The sequence below is a fragment of the Meleagris gallopavo genome, chromosome 3, assembly GCF_905368555.1.
Source record: "Meleagris gallopavo chromosome 3, MGAL_WU_HG_1.1, whole genome shotgun sequence".
Classification (NCBI taxonomy): Eukaryota; Metazoa; Chordata; class Aves; order Galliformes; family Phasianidae; genus Meleagris; species Meleagris gallopavo.
In genome coordinates, this window is record NC_139406.1 from 3,096,290 (window position 1) to 3,113,644 (window position 17,355).

General features: G+C 40.7%; 1 protein-coding gene across 3 annotated transcripts in view; it reads left to right on the forward strand.

Moving 5' to 3' along the window:
* RECK (reversion inducing cysteine rich protein with kazal motifs) overlaps positions 1 to 17,355 on the forward strand; it is a 63,279-nt gene that overhangs the window by 1,001 nt on the left and 44,923 nt on the right. For all 3 annotated transcript variants that reach the window (XM_085220058.1, XM_085220059.1, XM_085220057.1), the window contains exons 2-4: positions 4,479 to 4,537; positions 11,201 to 11,275; positions 14,680 to 14,716. In XM_085220058.1, the coding sequence (XP_085076184.1) occupies positions 4,479 to 4,537; positions 11,201 to 11,275; positions 14,680 to 14,716 (171 nt within the window). The remainder of the gene's footprint in view (positions 1 to 4,478; positions 4,538 to 11,200; positions 11,276 to 14,679; positions 14,717 to 17,355) is intronic.

A 17,355-nucleotide genomic window follows, 5' to 3' on the forward strand; every position in this document is an offset into this window, starting at 1 on the left:
ACTCTGAAAGTAGTGCCTCCTGTTTATTTCTGTGGAAACTACAGCGTACAAAGAGCACAATCGCCCGTTTGATAGACCAAATTCTCAGCTACAGAATACAATTCTTCAGACTCATCGCCATTGACTGTGCATTTTCACCAATGATGAACAAAAGCCCGCGTGCCACAGTCATAAAAGTCCCCACCAGTGGAGATGACCCACTGTCACCGCTGCTGAAACGCTCAACTCACCTCCTCATTGTGCTTACATCCACTGCTTGCTCTCCAGAAATGCTCAGAGAGCACAGACGCATGTCAGTGGCTGCATTTGCTTTCCCATTGAGGAATTCAATGAGACACTTTTGCTTCAGACAGACTTCCATGTCAGGTGCCATTTTGTCAGACTGCCCTTCTGTTGCTTTCCCTGGTATGGCAACAAAACGTAACAATATTTGTGGGAAACTTCAGCCTCTATGGTGAGCCAACATAATAAAATAGAATGCATTACTTTAAGAGCAGCATCATATAAAAGGAATTAAGTGACTGTAAGATTTGGCATATTAGTATTTCATTCTGAGACACCTTTGGTATAATTGCTAAGGCTTGAAACCCAGTGATAGAAGTGACTGGAAAGAGCAAGCCTGGGTATCTGTTAGTTCATTGTAGAAGGGATATGAGCCACTTGGAACTAATGGATAAAAGGCCAGAGAGCATTAAATAACTGAATGTTATCTAGGATATTCATGAAGTGACACGCACGTTTAAACATATACATTTTCTTAGTAGCCAATATAAATTCTCTTCATAGGCTGGAAGCTCTAAATTCTTGGGTCTCTTAAGTGTAAGGATTACTCTGAGGGGAAATTTATGTGATGAAAAATGTCTGAGACAGTGAAACAAAACAATGAGAAAGTTGACTGAGTAACCACTATTTCTGGTTTTAAGTAAAGCATACCTTTAAGTACATCTGAGTGGGGTGAGGTTGTTTATTTTGACAATTAATTTTGGTGGATATTTTTTCATTATGAATCCTTTCCCCATCATTATGTTAATATGTTTTCAATCTGATGGCATTACCAATTACAATTACAATTCGTGGAACGTGCTAATTAATGATGAAACTGATACTGGTCAGATTGTCCCAAGGAACAGCGTGCAGGGAATCATAGAATCATAGAATTGCTCAGGTTGTAAAAGACCCTGAAGATCATCAAGTCCAACCTCAGCCTTACTATTCTACCCTAACTCTAACAACCCACCACTAAATCGTGTCCCTGAGCACCACATCCAAACGGTTTTTAAACACACCCAGGGATGGTGACTCAAACACCTCCCTGGGGAGCCTATTACAGCACTTAACAACCCTTTCTGTAAAGAAGTTTGACCTGATAGCCAACCTAAACGATTTCCCCTCGTCCTGTCACCAGTGAGAAGAGACCAGTCCCACTCTCGCTGTAAGCACCTTTCAGATATTGAAAGAGAGCAATAAGGTCTCCCCTTAGCCTCCTCATCCCCAGACTAAACAGCCCCAGTTCCTTCAGTCTCTTCTCATAGGACATATTCTCCAAGCCCTTCCCCAGCCTTGTTGCCCTTCTTTGGACCTGCTCCAGCACCTCAATGTCCTTTCTGTACTGAGGTGCCTAAAACTCAATGCAGTACTTGAGGTGAAACCTCACCAGTGCCGAGTCCAGGGGCAGGATAACTTCCCTAGTCCTGCTCATCACACCATTCCTGATACAAGCCGGGATGCCATTGGCCTTCTTGGCTACCTGGGCACACTGCTGGCTCATATTCAGCCAACTTCTTTTCCACCAGGGAGCTTTCCAGCCACTCTTCCCTCCTCTTCTGTAGGATTGCTTGGGGTTGTTGTGACCAAAAAGCAGGACCCAACACTTGGCCCTTTTAGAACTCATACAGTTTGCCTTGGCCCATCAATCCAGTCTATCCAGGTCCCTCTGTACTGCCTTTCTGCCCTCTGGCAGATTAACACTCCCTCCCAACTTGGCGTCGTCTGCAAACTTACTGAGAGTGCACTCAATTCCCTCATCAAGATTGTTAATAAAGATGTTAAATAGAAGCAGCCCCAGTACCGAGCCCTGGGGGGACACTGCTCATGACCGGACTGGATTTAACTCCATTGACCACAACTGGCCATCCAGCCACTGTTTCACCCAGCAGAATGTATGCCCATCCAAACCATGGGCAGCCAGCTTCTCCATGAGGATGTTGTGGGGGACAGTGTTAAAGGCTTTACTGAAGTCCTGATAGAGAAACCACATTGGCAGCCTTACCTTCATCCAATAAGATGGTTGCCTTGTCGTAGATTGAAATCAAGTTTGTCAGACAGGTTCTACCATTCATGAACCCATGCTGACTGGGCCTGATCCCCTGGTTGACTTTAAATTGATCCATGATGGCTCCCAAGATTATCCATTCCATGACCTTCCCTGGCACTGAGGTGAGACTGATAGGTCTGTAGCTACCAGGATCATCTTTCCAGCCCTTTTTGAAGATGGGCGTCACATTTGCCAGTCTCCAGTCCCCAGGACATCCCCAGTTAGCCAGGACTGCCGAAGGGTGATGGAGAGTGGCTTGGCAACCACATCCATCAACTCCCTCAGCACTCTAGGGTGCAATCCATCAGACCCCATGGACTTGTGAGTGTCCAGCTTTCAGAGCAAGTCCAAAATGATCTCATTATGGGTTATGCAGGGCCTACTCTATTCCCCATCCCTATCTACCAGCACAGGGGGCTGTGCACCCAGGCAGTAACTAGTCTTCTATTAAAGACCAAGGCAAAGAAGGCATTAAGCACCTCAGTCTTATCCTGATCCTTGGTCACTGTGTTCTAGCAATGGATGGAGATTCTCCCTAGCCTTCCTCTTACTTTTGATGTATTTATAGAAATATTTATTATTGTCATTCACCTTAGTAAGCAAGTTCAGTTCTAGCTGGACTTTGGTCTTTTTAATTTTCTCCCTGCACTGCTTCTCTCTGTATTTTGAACCTCATAAGTAGCTTGCTCCCTCTTGCGAAAACCATAAGCTTTCCTTTTGTTCCTGAGTTCCAGCCGAAGGTCTCTGTTCAGCCAGTCCGGCCTCCTTGCCCATAGGCACATCTTCCATGACTTGGGGAAGGTCAGCTCCTGCACCTTTAAAATAACTTCCTTAAAGTATTTCCAGCCTTCCTAGGCTCCCATGCCCTAAAACTACTTCCTAAGGGACCCTCTCATCCATGGTCCTGAAGAGGCTAAAGTCTGCCCAAGTAGGCAGCTCTGCTGACTCCCCTCCATGGTTTAACAAGGATTCAGAAATCTAGCATCTCATGATCACTCTGCCCCAGACAGCCTCCAAGATTCACATCCCCTCAAGACCTTCTCTGTTAACAAACAGCAAGTCCAGGATCTTGCTTCCCCTTGTTGACTTCTTCACCAGCTGTGTCAGGAAGTTATCTCCCACACACTCCAGGAACCTCTGGAACTGTTCTCTTTCTGTTGTATTATAAATCCAGCAGATGTGTGGGAAGTTGAAGTCTCTCCATGAGAATCCTGCAAGGTGTGCCATTTTTTGCCTTCAAGTTTGAAAATTTTTTGAGCCATCAGGGGTATATCCTTTTTCTGCATTTGTAGATCATTATGTTCTTTCATCTCCCCATATCATAAGCAGGGTTTCTGCTTTCTACATTAATTACAGGTGTTTTGCTGCACTGCTTCTATTTATTAATGAAAACATTCAGAACTTATGAGTTAAATTTCAGTTCATCTTCTCTTCATGAATTATAGAATGAATAGAGCATTAAAACATGGTTCAAAAATGTAGTAGCTATTTTAGATTGTGACAGTTTGGGTCATTGATTGATATTATGATTGGCTTTTTTTTTTTCAGTTCTTGACATTTTCAAGCTGAATTCTTCTGTTTGTTTGTTTGTTTGTTTATTTATTTATTAACATCCTCTCGGTATTGAAGAATTTTGGGTTTGTTGATGGCTGTCTTCTTCTAACAACTACAAGTTTTTGGATGAGAAACTTTGTAAGCATATCGGAGAATTCATGCCTAAGACCCCTCATATTGATCTCATGAAAATCAAACTGACTTTCATAACTATGTATTGCCAAATACAGTTTTTATACATACAGGATCGCTTTTCTATCACATTGCCTCCTGAAGGGATTTGGCAGGTGCTAAGCTCATGCAAATGAAAGAGCAGAAACATGGCTGGAAGCATAAAGCACATGTTGCTGCTCCTATGCTGGCAGTAAATGTTCAGTGTGAGGCTGGGCAAACTGAGTCAGTGTCAGCTTTGGAACAAAAATTTCTTGGATTTTTTGGTTTTTGTGTTTTGTTATTTTGTTTTCTGGGAAGGAAAATTTCTCACAGTAATCAGAGGACCAGGCAGATCGTTCTGATAGGTCATCCATCAGCTGAGTAATTCTCTTCGGAGGAAATGGTAAAGTACTTCAAGTCTTTTAAACACCATCTCCCCTTCCTTGCTTTTCCATAGGCCTGTCTTGTTGTTACCATGCGAAGGACAATCTAATGTGCCGGGATGTTTGTGAACAGGTAAGTTTACTTTATTATTTCTTTTATTTCCCAGAGTTAAAATCACGCTTTTAGACAATGACTTAGCAAAAATAGTGATATAAGTAATTATCTATATGTAAGCACTGCATGTGAATCATGAAATGTAATATTGTTATCTAAATGAGAACATAAAAGTTTGAGGTGTAGTCCTCTTCCTTTTCAAAGTGGATTCTTCATCAAGTTCTATTGAAGTTCAGAAGGCATAGAGTTAAAATTTGAATTCAGGATTTTGCCAAGAAGTGATAAGCACAATGGGAAATGTGAGGGATGATTCAAATTTTGAGAATTTGAAATGAAGAGCAAAGTGTTGGTACTGTTCCTTTTTTTTCTCCTAGTTGTTGCTTCTTAACTAACAGTGAGATATTCATTATGATGTATAGATTTGTGAATCCAGCAAAAATGTTCTTACTCTGTTCATACAGTAGTAGTAGAGCTGATTGTGTTGAACCCAAACTTGGAAAATATTTTCCATAACTTATGTTTAGTTTTTTTTAGCTTTGGATAATACATTGTACATCTTAGTGTGCATGTGTATATATTTATGTAAATGTACTTAGATTTTTTTTATTAATAAACTATACATAAACATGCACAAATTTAATATAAAATTTGTGCCCTTGCATCATAGCTGCCTTCTTTTTTTTATTACCTTTTTTTGAACCTATCAACACTGAATCTGGTTATGGTTAGGGTCCTCTTTACTTGCAATTTTGTTATTGAAAATTTTGTTTAAATCGCTCTTCTGCCTCTTTAGTACAGAGAACAGCCAAATCCCCCTTCAGATCTTAAAAGGTCTTAAGATGCTACAAGTGTGCTTTTAGCCCTTCCAGCTTAATTTTCTCTCTTTGAATACAGGTAAACAAAACTGTACATGCTACTATAAACAAAAGTGTAACACTGAGTTGAAGAACTGTTAAAACTTTATGGTAAGAAACAGTTACCAAACTTGGCCACTGTATTGAGATAGCGTTTGGAATAATCTGTTCAATTTTTTCTTTTATTTCACCAACTTGAAGTTCCTATTAGCTCTCTACTAAGAAGTACCCTTTCCAAACCAGAAAGCCATCCATCTTTCCTTAAATCTCTGGAGAGATCATAGGCAGAGTCCTGGAACACATTTCTTTCTGATCATGTGAAGGGTAAAGTCATGCCTGACAGACTTCATTGCTATTGATAATAAAATAGCTAGATTTCTGGGTGAGGGTAAATAAGTGGATGTCATTTGCATTGACTTTAAAGGTTTCAACACTCAATATTTTTGTATCCATTTTAGCATATTATAGCTTTGATGGATAGACAGTTAGAGGACTGAAAATTTGTTTGAATAATCGGGTTCAGAGAAGAGAAGTTAATAGGTCATACTTTATCTGCAGGGCAATAAGAAGTGGAATACCAAAGGAATCTGTACTGGGATGTGTCCTGTTTATCATCTTTATTAATGACATGGAGGAGGCAGTTGATTCACTCTTGTTGAGTTCTCAGTTGATACCAAACTGGGAAGAAGAACTGATAATCTCAAAAGAAAGACTACCATCCAGAGCAGCCTGGATGAAGTCTATGAAACTCAGCAAGGACAAATGCAAAGTCCTGCACCTGGAAATAATTACTTACAGCAATACAGGTTGGAGATTGATATACTGGAGAGCAGGTTTGTTGAAAAGGATCCAGTGGTGTTAGTATACTGATAGCAAGTTGAATGAGAGCCACTGTGCCTTGGCAGAAAAGAGGATAGCCTGGGATATTTTAACAGGAGCACAATCAGCATTTCTAAAGAAATTACTATCTCCAGAATTTGTTATGCCATATCTAGAATACAGCGTCCAGTTTTGGGCCACGCTGTTACAAGGAAGACATCAGTTAACTGGAGAAAGGTGCACTGAGATGATCATGGAGCAGATGCCATGTGTGGGGAAGCTGAGGTAACTGGTTTTAGCAGGGGAGGAAGGAGTACATCAGCAGCCTTTTGATACCTGTAAAACGTTGTTCAGGATGTAGAGCCAGGCTCTTCACAGTAGTCCTTAGTGGGAGGCTGAGAGAACAGGCATAGATTAAAAGCAAAGAATTCTAGCTGGTTATAAAGTAAAAGTTCTCCACTATAAGGACAGAAGAGTGTCTGTGCATTCTTTGTCCTTGTGTGTTTTCAAGATCTGACTGAGCAACATGGTCTGACATCATGACCCTGCAGGTGACCCTGCTCTGAGCTGGAGGTGGAAATAAATTATTTTCTGAAATCCCTTCACATCTGAATTATTTTATTCTTCTATGACCCTAAAAGACACCAAATGCTACTGCAGTTCTTTCCTTGCTATCTTTTCTGAAACTAGCAACTGTTGTTGTTACAGAATCACAGAATCATAGGGATTGGAAGGGACCTCCAGAGATCATCGAGTCCAACCCCCCTGCCAAAGCAGGTTCCCTACATCAGGTCGCACAGGTAGGCGTCCAGGCGGGTCTTGAATATCTCCAGAGAAGGAGACTCCACAACCTCCCTGGGCAGCCTGTTCCAGTGCTCCGTCACCTCACCGTGAAGAAGTTCTTGCGCACATTCGTGCAGAACTTCCTCTGCTGCAGTTTCTGGCTGTTTCCCCTCATCCTGTCTTCACACACTGCTGAAAAGAGTCTGACCTCCCCACTCTGCCCCCCACTTAGGTATTTATAAATACCTTAGGTATTTATCGACCTGGATTAGGTCCCCTCTCAGTCATCTTTTCTCAAGGCTGAACAGATCCAGTTCATTCAGCCTTTCATCATAGGGGAGATGCTCCAGGCCCTTCACCATCTTTGTGGCCCTTCTCTGGACTCTTTCCAAGAGATTACTGTCTCTTGGACACAGTACTCCAGATGAGGCCTTACCAGGGCAGAGTAGAGGGGGAGGATCACCTCCCTTGACCTGTTGACCTCACTTTTTTTAATGCACCCCAGAATGGCATTGGCCTTTTTGGCCACAAGGGCACACTGCTGGCTCATGGCCAACCTGTCGTCAGGAACCAAAACCAGGACACCCAGGTCCCTCTCTGCAGAGCTCCTCTGCAGCAGCTCATCCCCCAACCAGTATTGGTGCATGCAATTATTCCTCCCTAGGTGCAAGACTCTACACTTGCTTTCGTTAAACCTCATCTGGTTTCTTACTGCCCAGCTCTCCAGCCTGTCCAGGTCTCGTTGAATGGCAGCACAGCCTTCAGTTGTGTCAGCCAATCCTCCCAACTTCATATCATCAGCAAATTTGCTGAGGGTGGCCACTATCCCCTCATCAAGGTCATTGATGAAGATGTTGAACAAGACCGGACCCAGCACAGACCCCTGAGGAACACTGCTGTTTACAGGTCTCCAACCAGACTCTGCATCGCCAACGATGAACCTCTGTGCTTGCCAGTCAGCCAGTTCTCAACCTGCCTCACTGTCAACTCATCTGTCCCACACTTCCTCAGCTTTGTTATAAGGATATTGTGGGAGGCAGTATCAAATGCCTTGCTGAAATCAAGGTAGACTACATCTACTGCTCTCCCCCCATCCACCCAGCCAGAGACAACATCGTAGAAGGCTATGAGGTTGGTCAAATATGACCTCCCCCTGGTGAACCCATGCTGACTACTTCTGATAACCTGCTTTTCTTCTAGTTGTCTGGAGATGGCATACAGCACAAGCTGTTCCATCACCTTTCTTGGGACAGAGGTGAGGCTGACTGGCCTGTAATCACCTGGATCTTCCTTCTTCCCTTTTTGAAGACCGGAGTGACACTGACTATCCTCCAGTCTTCAAGCACCTCCCCCATTCTCCAAGACCTCTCAAAGATGACAGAAAGCGGTTCAGCAATCACCTCTGCCAGCTCCCCCAGCACCCAGGGATGCATCCCATCAGGTCCCATGGATTTATGAACATTGGTGTTGCCTAGGCGCTCTCGGACCACCTCTTCCCTGACTAAAGGGAAGTCTTCCATTCCCCAGACCCTCTCACTAACCTCCAGGGTCCGGGATTCCTGAGAGCTTTTTCACTGAAGACAGAAGCAAAGAAGGCATTCAGTATCTCTGCCTTCTCAGCATCCCCCATTACCAGAATACCCCTCTCACTTAGTTGGGGAGCCACATTCTCCCTAGTCTTCCTTTTACTGTTAATATACTTAAAAAAGCCTTTTTTATTATCTTTTATCACCTTTGCCAGATTCAATTCCAGGCGGGCTTTAGCCTTCTTCGTTGCATCCCTGCAGGCCCTGACAACATTTCTATATTCTTCCCAAGTGGCCAGACCCACTTACCTTGGTTATCTTGGTTTACTTGATGCGGGTTTACCAAGCTGTTAATGTAGAATAGAACTGCTATGTATTTCTTCTTCCTAAAGATATGAAATGCATCCATGTGTCAGTTATTCCTGTATCTTCCAGTTTTCTTCCCACATGAATAGATATTTCCATTTTGTTTGTTGGCTGGCTTCTTATTTTAATTTAGAAGTGTTTTACTTGATTGGAGTATTACAAGGAATAAGAACTGAAGGCATGATCAATGTGGGAATACAAAGCAATTTAAAATATGCTGAGTACTCAATTTAACACATCCATGATTTTTTTTTTTTTTTTTTTTTAAGAAAAAAATTTATGAGATACAGGAAGTGAGAAAAGCAACAGTACAAAGTAGTCTGAAAGAAACTTGGGGGAAAAAAACAGAAATGTACATGATTGAGAATTGTTAATATGGTAAGATTTCTTTCCAAGTTTGGCTGTTCAGATATTTTTACTTGTAAGATATTGCTGGTTGCCATTTTGTCTGACCTGCTGCTCAGAGTGTGCTAGTGTCAAAATTAAATCAAGTTTCTCTGAACTTTGTTAGTGAAGTTCTGAACGTTCTCAAGGATGGCCTTTTTCCACAGCCTCTCTGGGGAACTTGTTCTAGTGCTTAACTACTCTCATGGTGAAGAATATTTTTTTCTTCCTTCGCATCCCTTCAAAATTTAACTTATTGCAGAATCATTACTTTTGCAGCTCATCCTTCCACTGTGCAGCTCTTGAGAACAGTCTGGCTCTGTCTTTTCTATAATCCAGCTTCAGGTACTTGAAGACAGGAGTTCAGATACATGCTCCTTATTCCCTCTTAATCAGCGAACAGCTTGTCTTTTTATGTCATAAACTCCAGCATCTTTGTGACTTTTTGCTGAACTCTCTGAAGTTCATCAGTATGTTTGTTGCACAGAGGTGGCAGAAGACTGGATATGGTGTTACAGATATGGCTTCATCAGCACCTTATGAAAGGGAGTGGTTGTCTATGACCTACTGATGATGCTGTTGCTAATGAGGAATATTACGGTGTTATCTATCAGTGCTGCATTGGTGCACTGCTAAGCCATGTTCAGCTTGCCATCAACCAGGACCTCAACACCCTTCTTTGCAAAGCTCTTTAGCTAGTGAGCACCCACCCTGCATAGGATTTTTCTGTTCCAGCTATAAGATTCTGTATTTGCTTTGGAACATTCTGAGTTTCCTTTCAGCTCATTGATACATTGATTGAGCTCATTACTCATTGAAACCAATCTGTGTAGCAGCTTCACTCTCTGGTATATTAATGACAGCTCTCAGTTTAGGACCATCTTTGTACTTTCTGAGGATTATTTCTGTAAAGCGATTAAACGGTATTGGTGTAACTGCTGTTGTATACCACTTCTAAGTGGCCAGCACCTAGATAATTGAACTGCTGGCTACTAATTTTTGAGGCCTACCACCCAGGCAGTTTGTCATCCACCTTACAGTCCTCATATCTCATCCACATTTCACTAATTTCCTGTAAAATACTGTAAGAGACTATGCAAAACCCTTTTTAATGTCAGGATAAGCAACATACCCTGTTTTTTCACTTCCTTACTGAATTAGTCTTTTTGGTATGGGAAGCTGTCAGGCTAAATTTGCTGTAGGAGTGTGCCTGTGCTGAACGTTGTGATTGTTGCTGGTCACCTTTCTTGTACTTCAGGTGCCCTGATGTGGCTTCCAGGAGGATTTACTCCACAATCTTGTGTGGTGAGCAGCCACACAAGTATTTCCACAGATTATCTTTGTTGCTTTCTTATGGGTATGAAGTTTACCTTTGCTCTTTTCTAGTCATTAGGAACCTTGTCCAATAGCCATGATTGTTCAAAAGTAATAGTGAGCTGCCTTGCAATGATAGTAGCCAGCTTTTCACGTCCCATGAACTTCTGGATGATCTGTTTGATTAGATGATGCTTGGTCTTGCTCCACTGTTCATTCCCTTTGTTTATTTTGACAGTATCTTTACCTTTTGTTCACATTTATTCCATAACAGTTGCTTTTTTTTTTTCCTTCTGGAAGGAGTTAGTTGGCTGAGGTCATGCAAGAAGATCAGTTAAGTAAACAGAGTTGTATAATGTGTTAAGCATAATTTCATCATGTTTTCAGACTGCCTATTCTGTAGTAACTTCCAGATGTAAGAGTTTTAGGAGAACATTCTAAAAGTAAAAATCCCTTCTTCATAAAAGTATTTGGGGAACTATAAATATATAAAAGAAAATCTTAAATGTGCATTCTTTACATGCTGACTATTAGCAGAAGTTTTCAAAAGATAGGCAGTAGTGAAAATAGAAAGGGAAAACATCAATTGATATTCAGTGTGTGGTTACATTTTCTATGTGTTTTGCTTCTTACAGATTTTGTCTTCTAAGAGTGATTCCCGTTTAAAACATTTACTGCAGCGGGCACCTGAATATTGTCCAGAATCGATGGTAAGGCTTGCTAGATTTTAATTTAAAACAACAACAACAAAACACTAATCTTATATTAACAAAGTTTTGCTTACAAAAGCAAAATTTCAAATTAGCTTGCAGAGCAATTTTCTTTCTGAGTTTTGAACTGGTTTATGTTTTCAAGAGTTTTCTTTGTTTTGAAGGCTAGAAAAGTTCTTAAATTGAGATTTGATCCTCACAGTAGGATTTCTTTTTAAAACTTGTCTATTATATTACTTGGTGTTCATGCAAGCTATGAAATGGAATGAAAATCTATCTGATATTATGAAAATTTGCACTGTGTGATCGTCATTTAGAAATTAATAGCAGTGATTTACAAGCAAGAACACATGATCCAGTTTGTATGGGACAAAGCTGTCAGGTCTTGGTTATACGAAGGCATGGACATCCATATAGCTGCTCTGAATGGCCTGTAGGCATTTCTGATAACCTGAAAAAGTGCTTGTGTGTGTGTGTGTGTGTGTGTGTGTGTTTTTACATACTCCCTATCTCTATGATGGAAATGATCTTATGGATGAAGAGATGAGTGCTAGCATTGACATTGCCAAGAAAGAAGACTCTAGAATTAACAACTTAAAATATCTCAACTTGTTTGTTTTTAAAAAGGTTTGATTTCTTTCTTGTAATTTTTGTTACTTCTAGAAGGTATCAATTCTGTTTTTGTCCAGTAGGAGTGGTAAATCTGAGTCTATCATTTTGCAGGCTTCTTCCCATAATGTGTTTGCTTATAGATCCCTTCTTCCTGTGCCTCAAAAATACGTTTCTCAAGGTTTGGTTTCTGTGGATCCCCAGCTCTAAAACCTTGGGAAACTGTAGACATCTGATGGCATGAGTAAAATCGGTGGTAGGAAAACATATCAAAGTGGTACGTAGCATTTGCTTTGGTACTGTTTTTCTTTATTATTTGTCCCCCGATGGGAAGAATGTGATTCATCTGTAGGTAGTAGATTTTTAGAAGACAGTACCACAGAGTATATGAAAGAGGAAAGTGATTGATGCAGTATTTTTTTTTTAAACTCCCAATTACCATCTTTATAACTGGTAGGTTTGCTATCTAGTGTATGCTTAATGTTGCCGCACTAGTAATATTTTAAAGACTTCTACTTACAAAGTAATTGCCAGTTCATCTTAGTGCTGTTTTTGCTGTGTTCAGAAACCACTCCGCTTTGTTGGAAAGGTGTTCTAGTGACATCCCACAGAAGAGTAAATAGGCTGTAAATGTAATCAATTGGTCTGTTTTCTGGTGTACTGATTACAGACATTGTTATCTCTATTCTTTCATGTAATATAAGAATTTTGCCTGATATTAAGTGATACATTAATTACCAAAATGAGATACTACTATTTTTTCATGAAATAAGGGAAATCAGTTGAACCAAAGGAGCAGAACTAGTACAAGCCCCAGCTCTAATGTTTTTCTTTTGAGCTGACTTTCCTCTTCTCTGACATGGGAAACTCCCACAGACAGAGAAGATATTTTTAGAACATTAGATACAGATTGATTGTAACTTTGGACAGTCAATAATTCCTCTGATGACAAAGTTATTACGTGACAATACAGGTTGCTTGTGTAACTGAATTGAACTTTTCTTCTAACGAATATTTTAACATTATATCATTTAAAGCTCCTTTAAGACTTTTAATCTGCCTTCAAATGCTGCAGAATTTTCCTCTGATTTCACCTATTTGGCTTTCCCAGTGCTTGTTCAAAAAAGTTTGAATACAGTTAGATTGCACTAAAATACATGCCCAGAACTGAACACAGTACTTGAGGTGCAGCCTCAGCAGTGCTGAATACTTGAGTTCTTACCTTAGATTGAATCCTTCCTCTACTGCCTAAACCTTGTTATCCCAGGACATTTGTAAATTTTATTGAGTGAGTAGCATAACCTTTGAAGAGCGTATGTACTTGTGTCATTTTTAATTAGAATGCAATAAAATCATATTGTCTAAGCATTGTAAGATTTCAGTTGTTGGACATTAACCATCATACATATACTATATGGAAAATTCCATACCTTTTATCTCTTCAGCATTTTAATACAGCACACCTACTGTTACGTACTTCCTTCTGACAGTGGAAATTACCATGGAATCATTAAAGTTGAAAAAGACCCCTAAGATCATCTAGTCCAACTGTCAACCTGTCAACACCAGGCCCACTAAATGATGTCCCTCAGTGCCACATCTACTGTTTTCTTGAATACTGTGACAGTGACTCCACCACTTCCCTGGACAGCCTGTTCCAATGCTTGAGCATTCTTCCAGGGAAGTTTTCCTAATATCTGACCTGAACCTCCCCTAGCACAACTTAAGACCATTGCCTCTCATTCTATCACAATTCCCTGGGAGAAGAAGCCTACGTCCATCTTGCTACAGCCTCCTTTCAGGTAGCTGTACAGAGTGATAAGGTTTCCCCTGAGCCTCCTCTTCTCCAGACTAAACAATCCCAGTTCCCTCAGCTGTTCCCTGTAAGTCTTGTGCTTCAGACACTTCACCAGCTTCATTGCCCTTCTTTGGACATACTCCAGGGCCTCAGTGTCTTTCTTGTAGTGAGGGGCCCAAAACTGAGCACAGTACTTGAGGAGTAGCCTCACCAGTGCTGAGTACTTAAATTCTTACCTTAGGTTGAATCCTTCCTCTACTAACTACCTGTGGTAAGATGGCATCTTACCTGAGAGTTCTCTTATACTAGCCCTACAGTAAAAAATTTCCCATGATCATTTCAGCCAGTAGTCTTGGTAATACTAGTAACGAGGGAGATGAGAACAAATAAATCTGTATCTTTTTTTTTCCCTTGGGTTGTGGGGAAACCCAACAGATTTGTATTTTAACCTTTCCTGTTAGTAAGCTTAACTTTTAGAACTCTCTTCCATACGTCTTTCTTTCCATGAAGCTGCCTGTATCTGGGGTACCTTAAAACCTCTTATTTGTTGGGGTTTTTTTTAGTACGGTTTGATTTTGTTGTTGTTTGGAAGAAAAAAAAAAAAGAAAAATTCTAGTGGAAAGGATTGCTAGGGTAACAAGCTTCTCAACAGGTCTTGGTCCTAGATAAACTTTTCTCTTTTAAAACAATGACTGCTTTGTTCTCTAAATACTGGTGGGAAAAGCTGACTGTCTAGCATAGGTGAGATAATAACAGTATGTTCTCCTACAAATATGCTGCTGTTGATTAGATACTCTGGAGATGGCAACCTTCTTTTCAAAGCAAGTGAGTGGTACATAGCTTATGTAACTTCTTCTTAGAAGACAGTGTAGACAAATATTCTATTGGAATAACTCTTAGAATACAAAGCAAAATGACTGAAAATACTGTTTTGTGAATGTTAAAAACACTTTTATTCTGTAGATTGTTTATTGCTTTTTTATATTTTAATTTTCAGGGAGAAGTTTGGGGTTGTATAAATTCTTCTTTGCCAGGTAAGAAATACTAATTTACTATTCAGTTGTGATGCTTTTTCCCTAAATGTGTGTTTCAGTGTTCTGACTGCCACTTGCATCTGTAGGTTTCATGATGGTTTAACTTTCATTAGACTTCTGTTACAAACTATGCTTTGATTCTAGTTTCTTTTAGCCCACACAGGGTTATCTGAGCGTCTTCTTAAAATGCTTCTTTTCTTTTCCTAGTTAGAAAATATTAAGTATGTTCTTGTGATTTTCTGTGACCCATCCAGGAAATATCAGAGAATTCCTTTCCTTTAAAGGCTTTCAATTATTTTTAGTTTGAATATGCCTTCAGTTTTAGATCTATACAGATTTCTGCCAGTGTTTCAGAGGCAAACCTAAGTCGCATGCAGAGAGATTTGCTGCCTTACTATAAGTGAAACTGGTGAAATATGTAGTTTCTTAAGGAGCTGTAGTAACTTTCTCTCAACTAAAAACTTCTTTTTAGTTGCTTACTGGTGTGGCCTCATCTTGAGTACTGTCTGCAATTTGGGGGACACAAGATAAGGAGAACATAGAACTATTAGAGAGTGTGCAAAGGAGCATGATGAAGATGATGAAGTATCTAGATGGCAGGACATATGAGGAGCAGCTGAAGTCACTTAGTTTGTTCAGTCCAAAGAAGAAGAGACCAGGGGAGACCTCGTGACTACCTGTGTCTCAGTCACGAGGGGAGCAGAGGGGCAGGCACCGATCTCTTCTCTGGTGACAGTGACAGAGCCCAAGGGAATGGCATGGAAGATGCATCATGGGAGGGTCAGACTGGGTCAAGGAAAAGTTCTTCACCAAGGGGGTGGCTGGGCTTATTGGAACAGGATCCCTGGGGCAGTGGTCACAGTCCTAAGCCTGCCAGAGTTAAAGAAGCGTGTAGAAAATGTTCTCAGAAATACAGTTTGAATTTTGAGTTGTCTTGTGTGGAGTAGTGAGTTGGACGCAATCCTTGTGGATCCTTTCCAACGCAGGATATTCTGTGAGTCTGTGATATTCTAATGCCTAAATGTCATTGTTGTTTAACAGCTACATACAAATTAGTGGTAATGGTTTTATTCTATGTAAGCAATGTACATTTTAGTTTGAAATTTAGGTTTGTGTAAGCAAGAAAAAAAAGCATTGTAAGTTGGGTTTTTTTATGAACCACTTGCTAATTGTCTTTCTGGTCTATCTGGACTGATGTGAGGCCTCTTCAGTTTCTATATAGTATGATTTATAGGGAGAAGCTCCTTTCTCTGTTGTGATGTACCTTGTTCTCTTTTTTTTTACAACATCTTCATAGACAAACTAGTAAAGCATGGATTAAATAAGTGGACAGTGAAGATGGATAGAAAACTGGCTCAAAGGTTTATTATTAGTGGTACAAAGTCTATCTGGAGGCCAGTAACCGAGGGGTCAGTACTAGTTCTAGGCCTGTTAAACATTTTCATTAATACAATGTGGACCCTCAGCATGTTTACAGATGATACAAAATGGGAAGTAGTGTTGATAGATCGGATACTTGTTCTCTACATTGATGATGTCCTCATGTTGGGCAGCTTTCTTGAGAATGGGAAGAAAATAATTCAAATCCTTCTAAAAGTTAGTTTTGTCATAAAGCAAAGTAAGGTCAAGGGACCTTCACAGGAGATTGATTTAGTTCTTAGGAATAAAATGGCAAGATGGATGTTATCAGATCACAGTGGATGTGATCAACAAAATAACTGCTCTGTCTCCACCAGCTTACAAAAAGGAAACGCAGTCTTTCTCGACTGTTGCGGGCTTCTGGAGAAATGCATATTCTGGATTACGGTCTGATTGTAAACTCTGACTATCAAGTGACCCAGAAGAAAAACATAGGGCCCTGAGGAACACCAAGCCTTTGAACAAATTAAACTGGAGATAGCTCATGCAGTAGTCCTTGGGCCAGACAGGACAAAGTATAAAAAAGATGCTGTACATTGCAGCCAGGGAGAATAGTCACACTTAGAGCCTCTGGCAGACTCGAGGTTGACTCCTAGGGTTTTGGAGTCAAGAATACAGAGGATCTGAGGCCTGCTATACTGCAACTGACAAAGAGATGTTGGCAGTATATGAAGTTGTTCAAACAGCTTTGGAAATGGTTGGTACTGAAGCACAACTCCTTTTGGCACCCCCACTGCCTGTGCTGGGCTGGACATTCCCCTCCACACATCATGCAACTGATGCTATATGGAATAGATGGGTCACAGAGTAGGCTTGGATTGAGAATCCCAGTCATCCCGGCATTTTAGAATTGATTATAGACTGGCTCAAAGGCAAAGAATTTGGAGTATCATCAGAAAAGGAGGTGAAGTGCTGAAGAGGCTCCAGTACACAATAAACTGCCAGAAAATGAGAATAAATAGGCCCTGTTCACTGATGGGTTCTGTCGCATTGTGGAAAAGCTTTGGAGGTGGAAGCCTGCTGTATAGTGTCCTACATGATGAGTTACAGAAGCTTCTGAAGGAAAAGGAACCAATTTGCAGAAGTGAAGGCCGTCCAGCTGGCTTTAGGCATTGCCGAAGGAGATAAGTGGCTAGTGCTCTACCTCTGCACGGACTCCTGAGTGGTGGCAAATTCCTTATAGCAATGAAAGCAGAACAACTGTCAGCACAGAGGCAAAC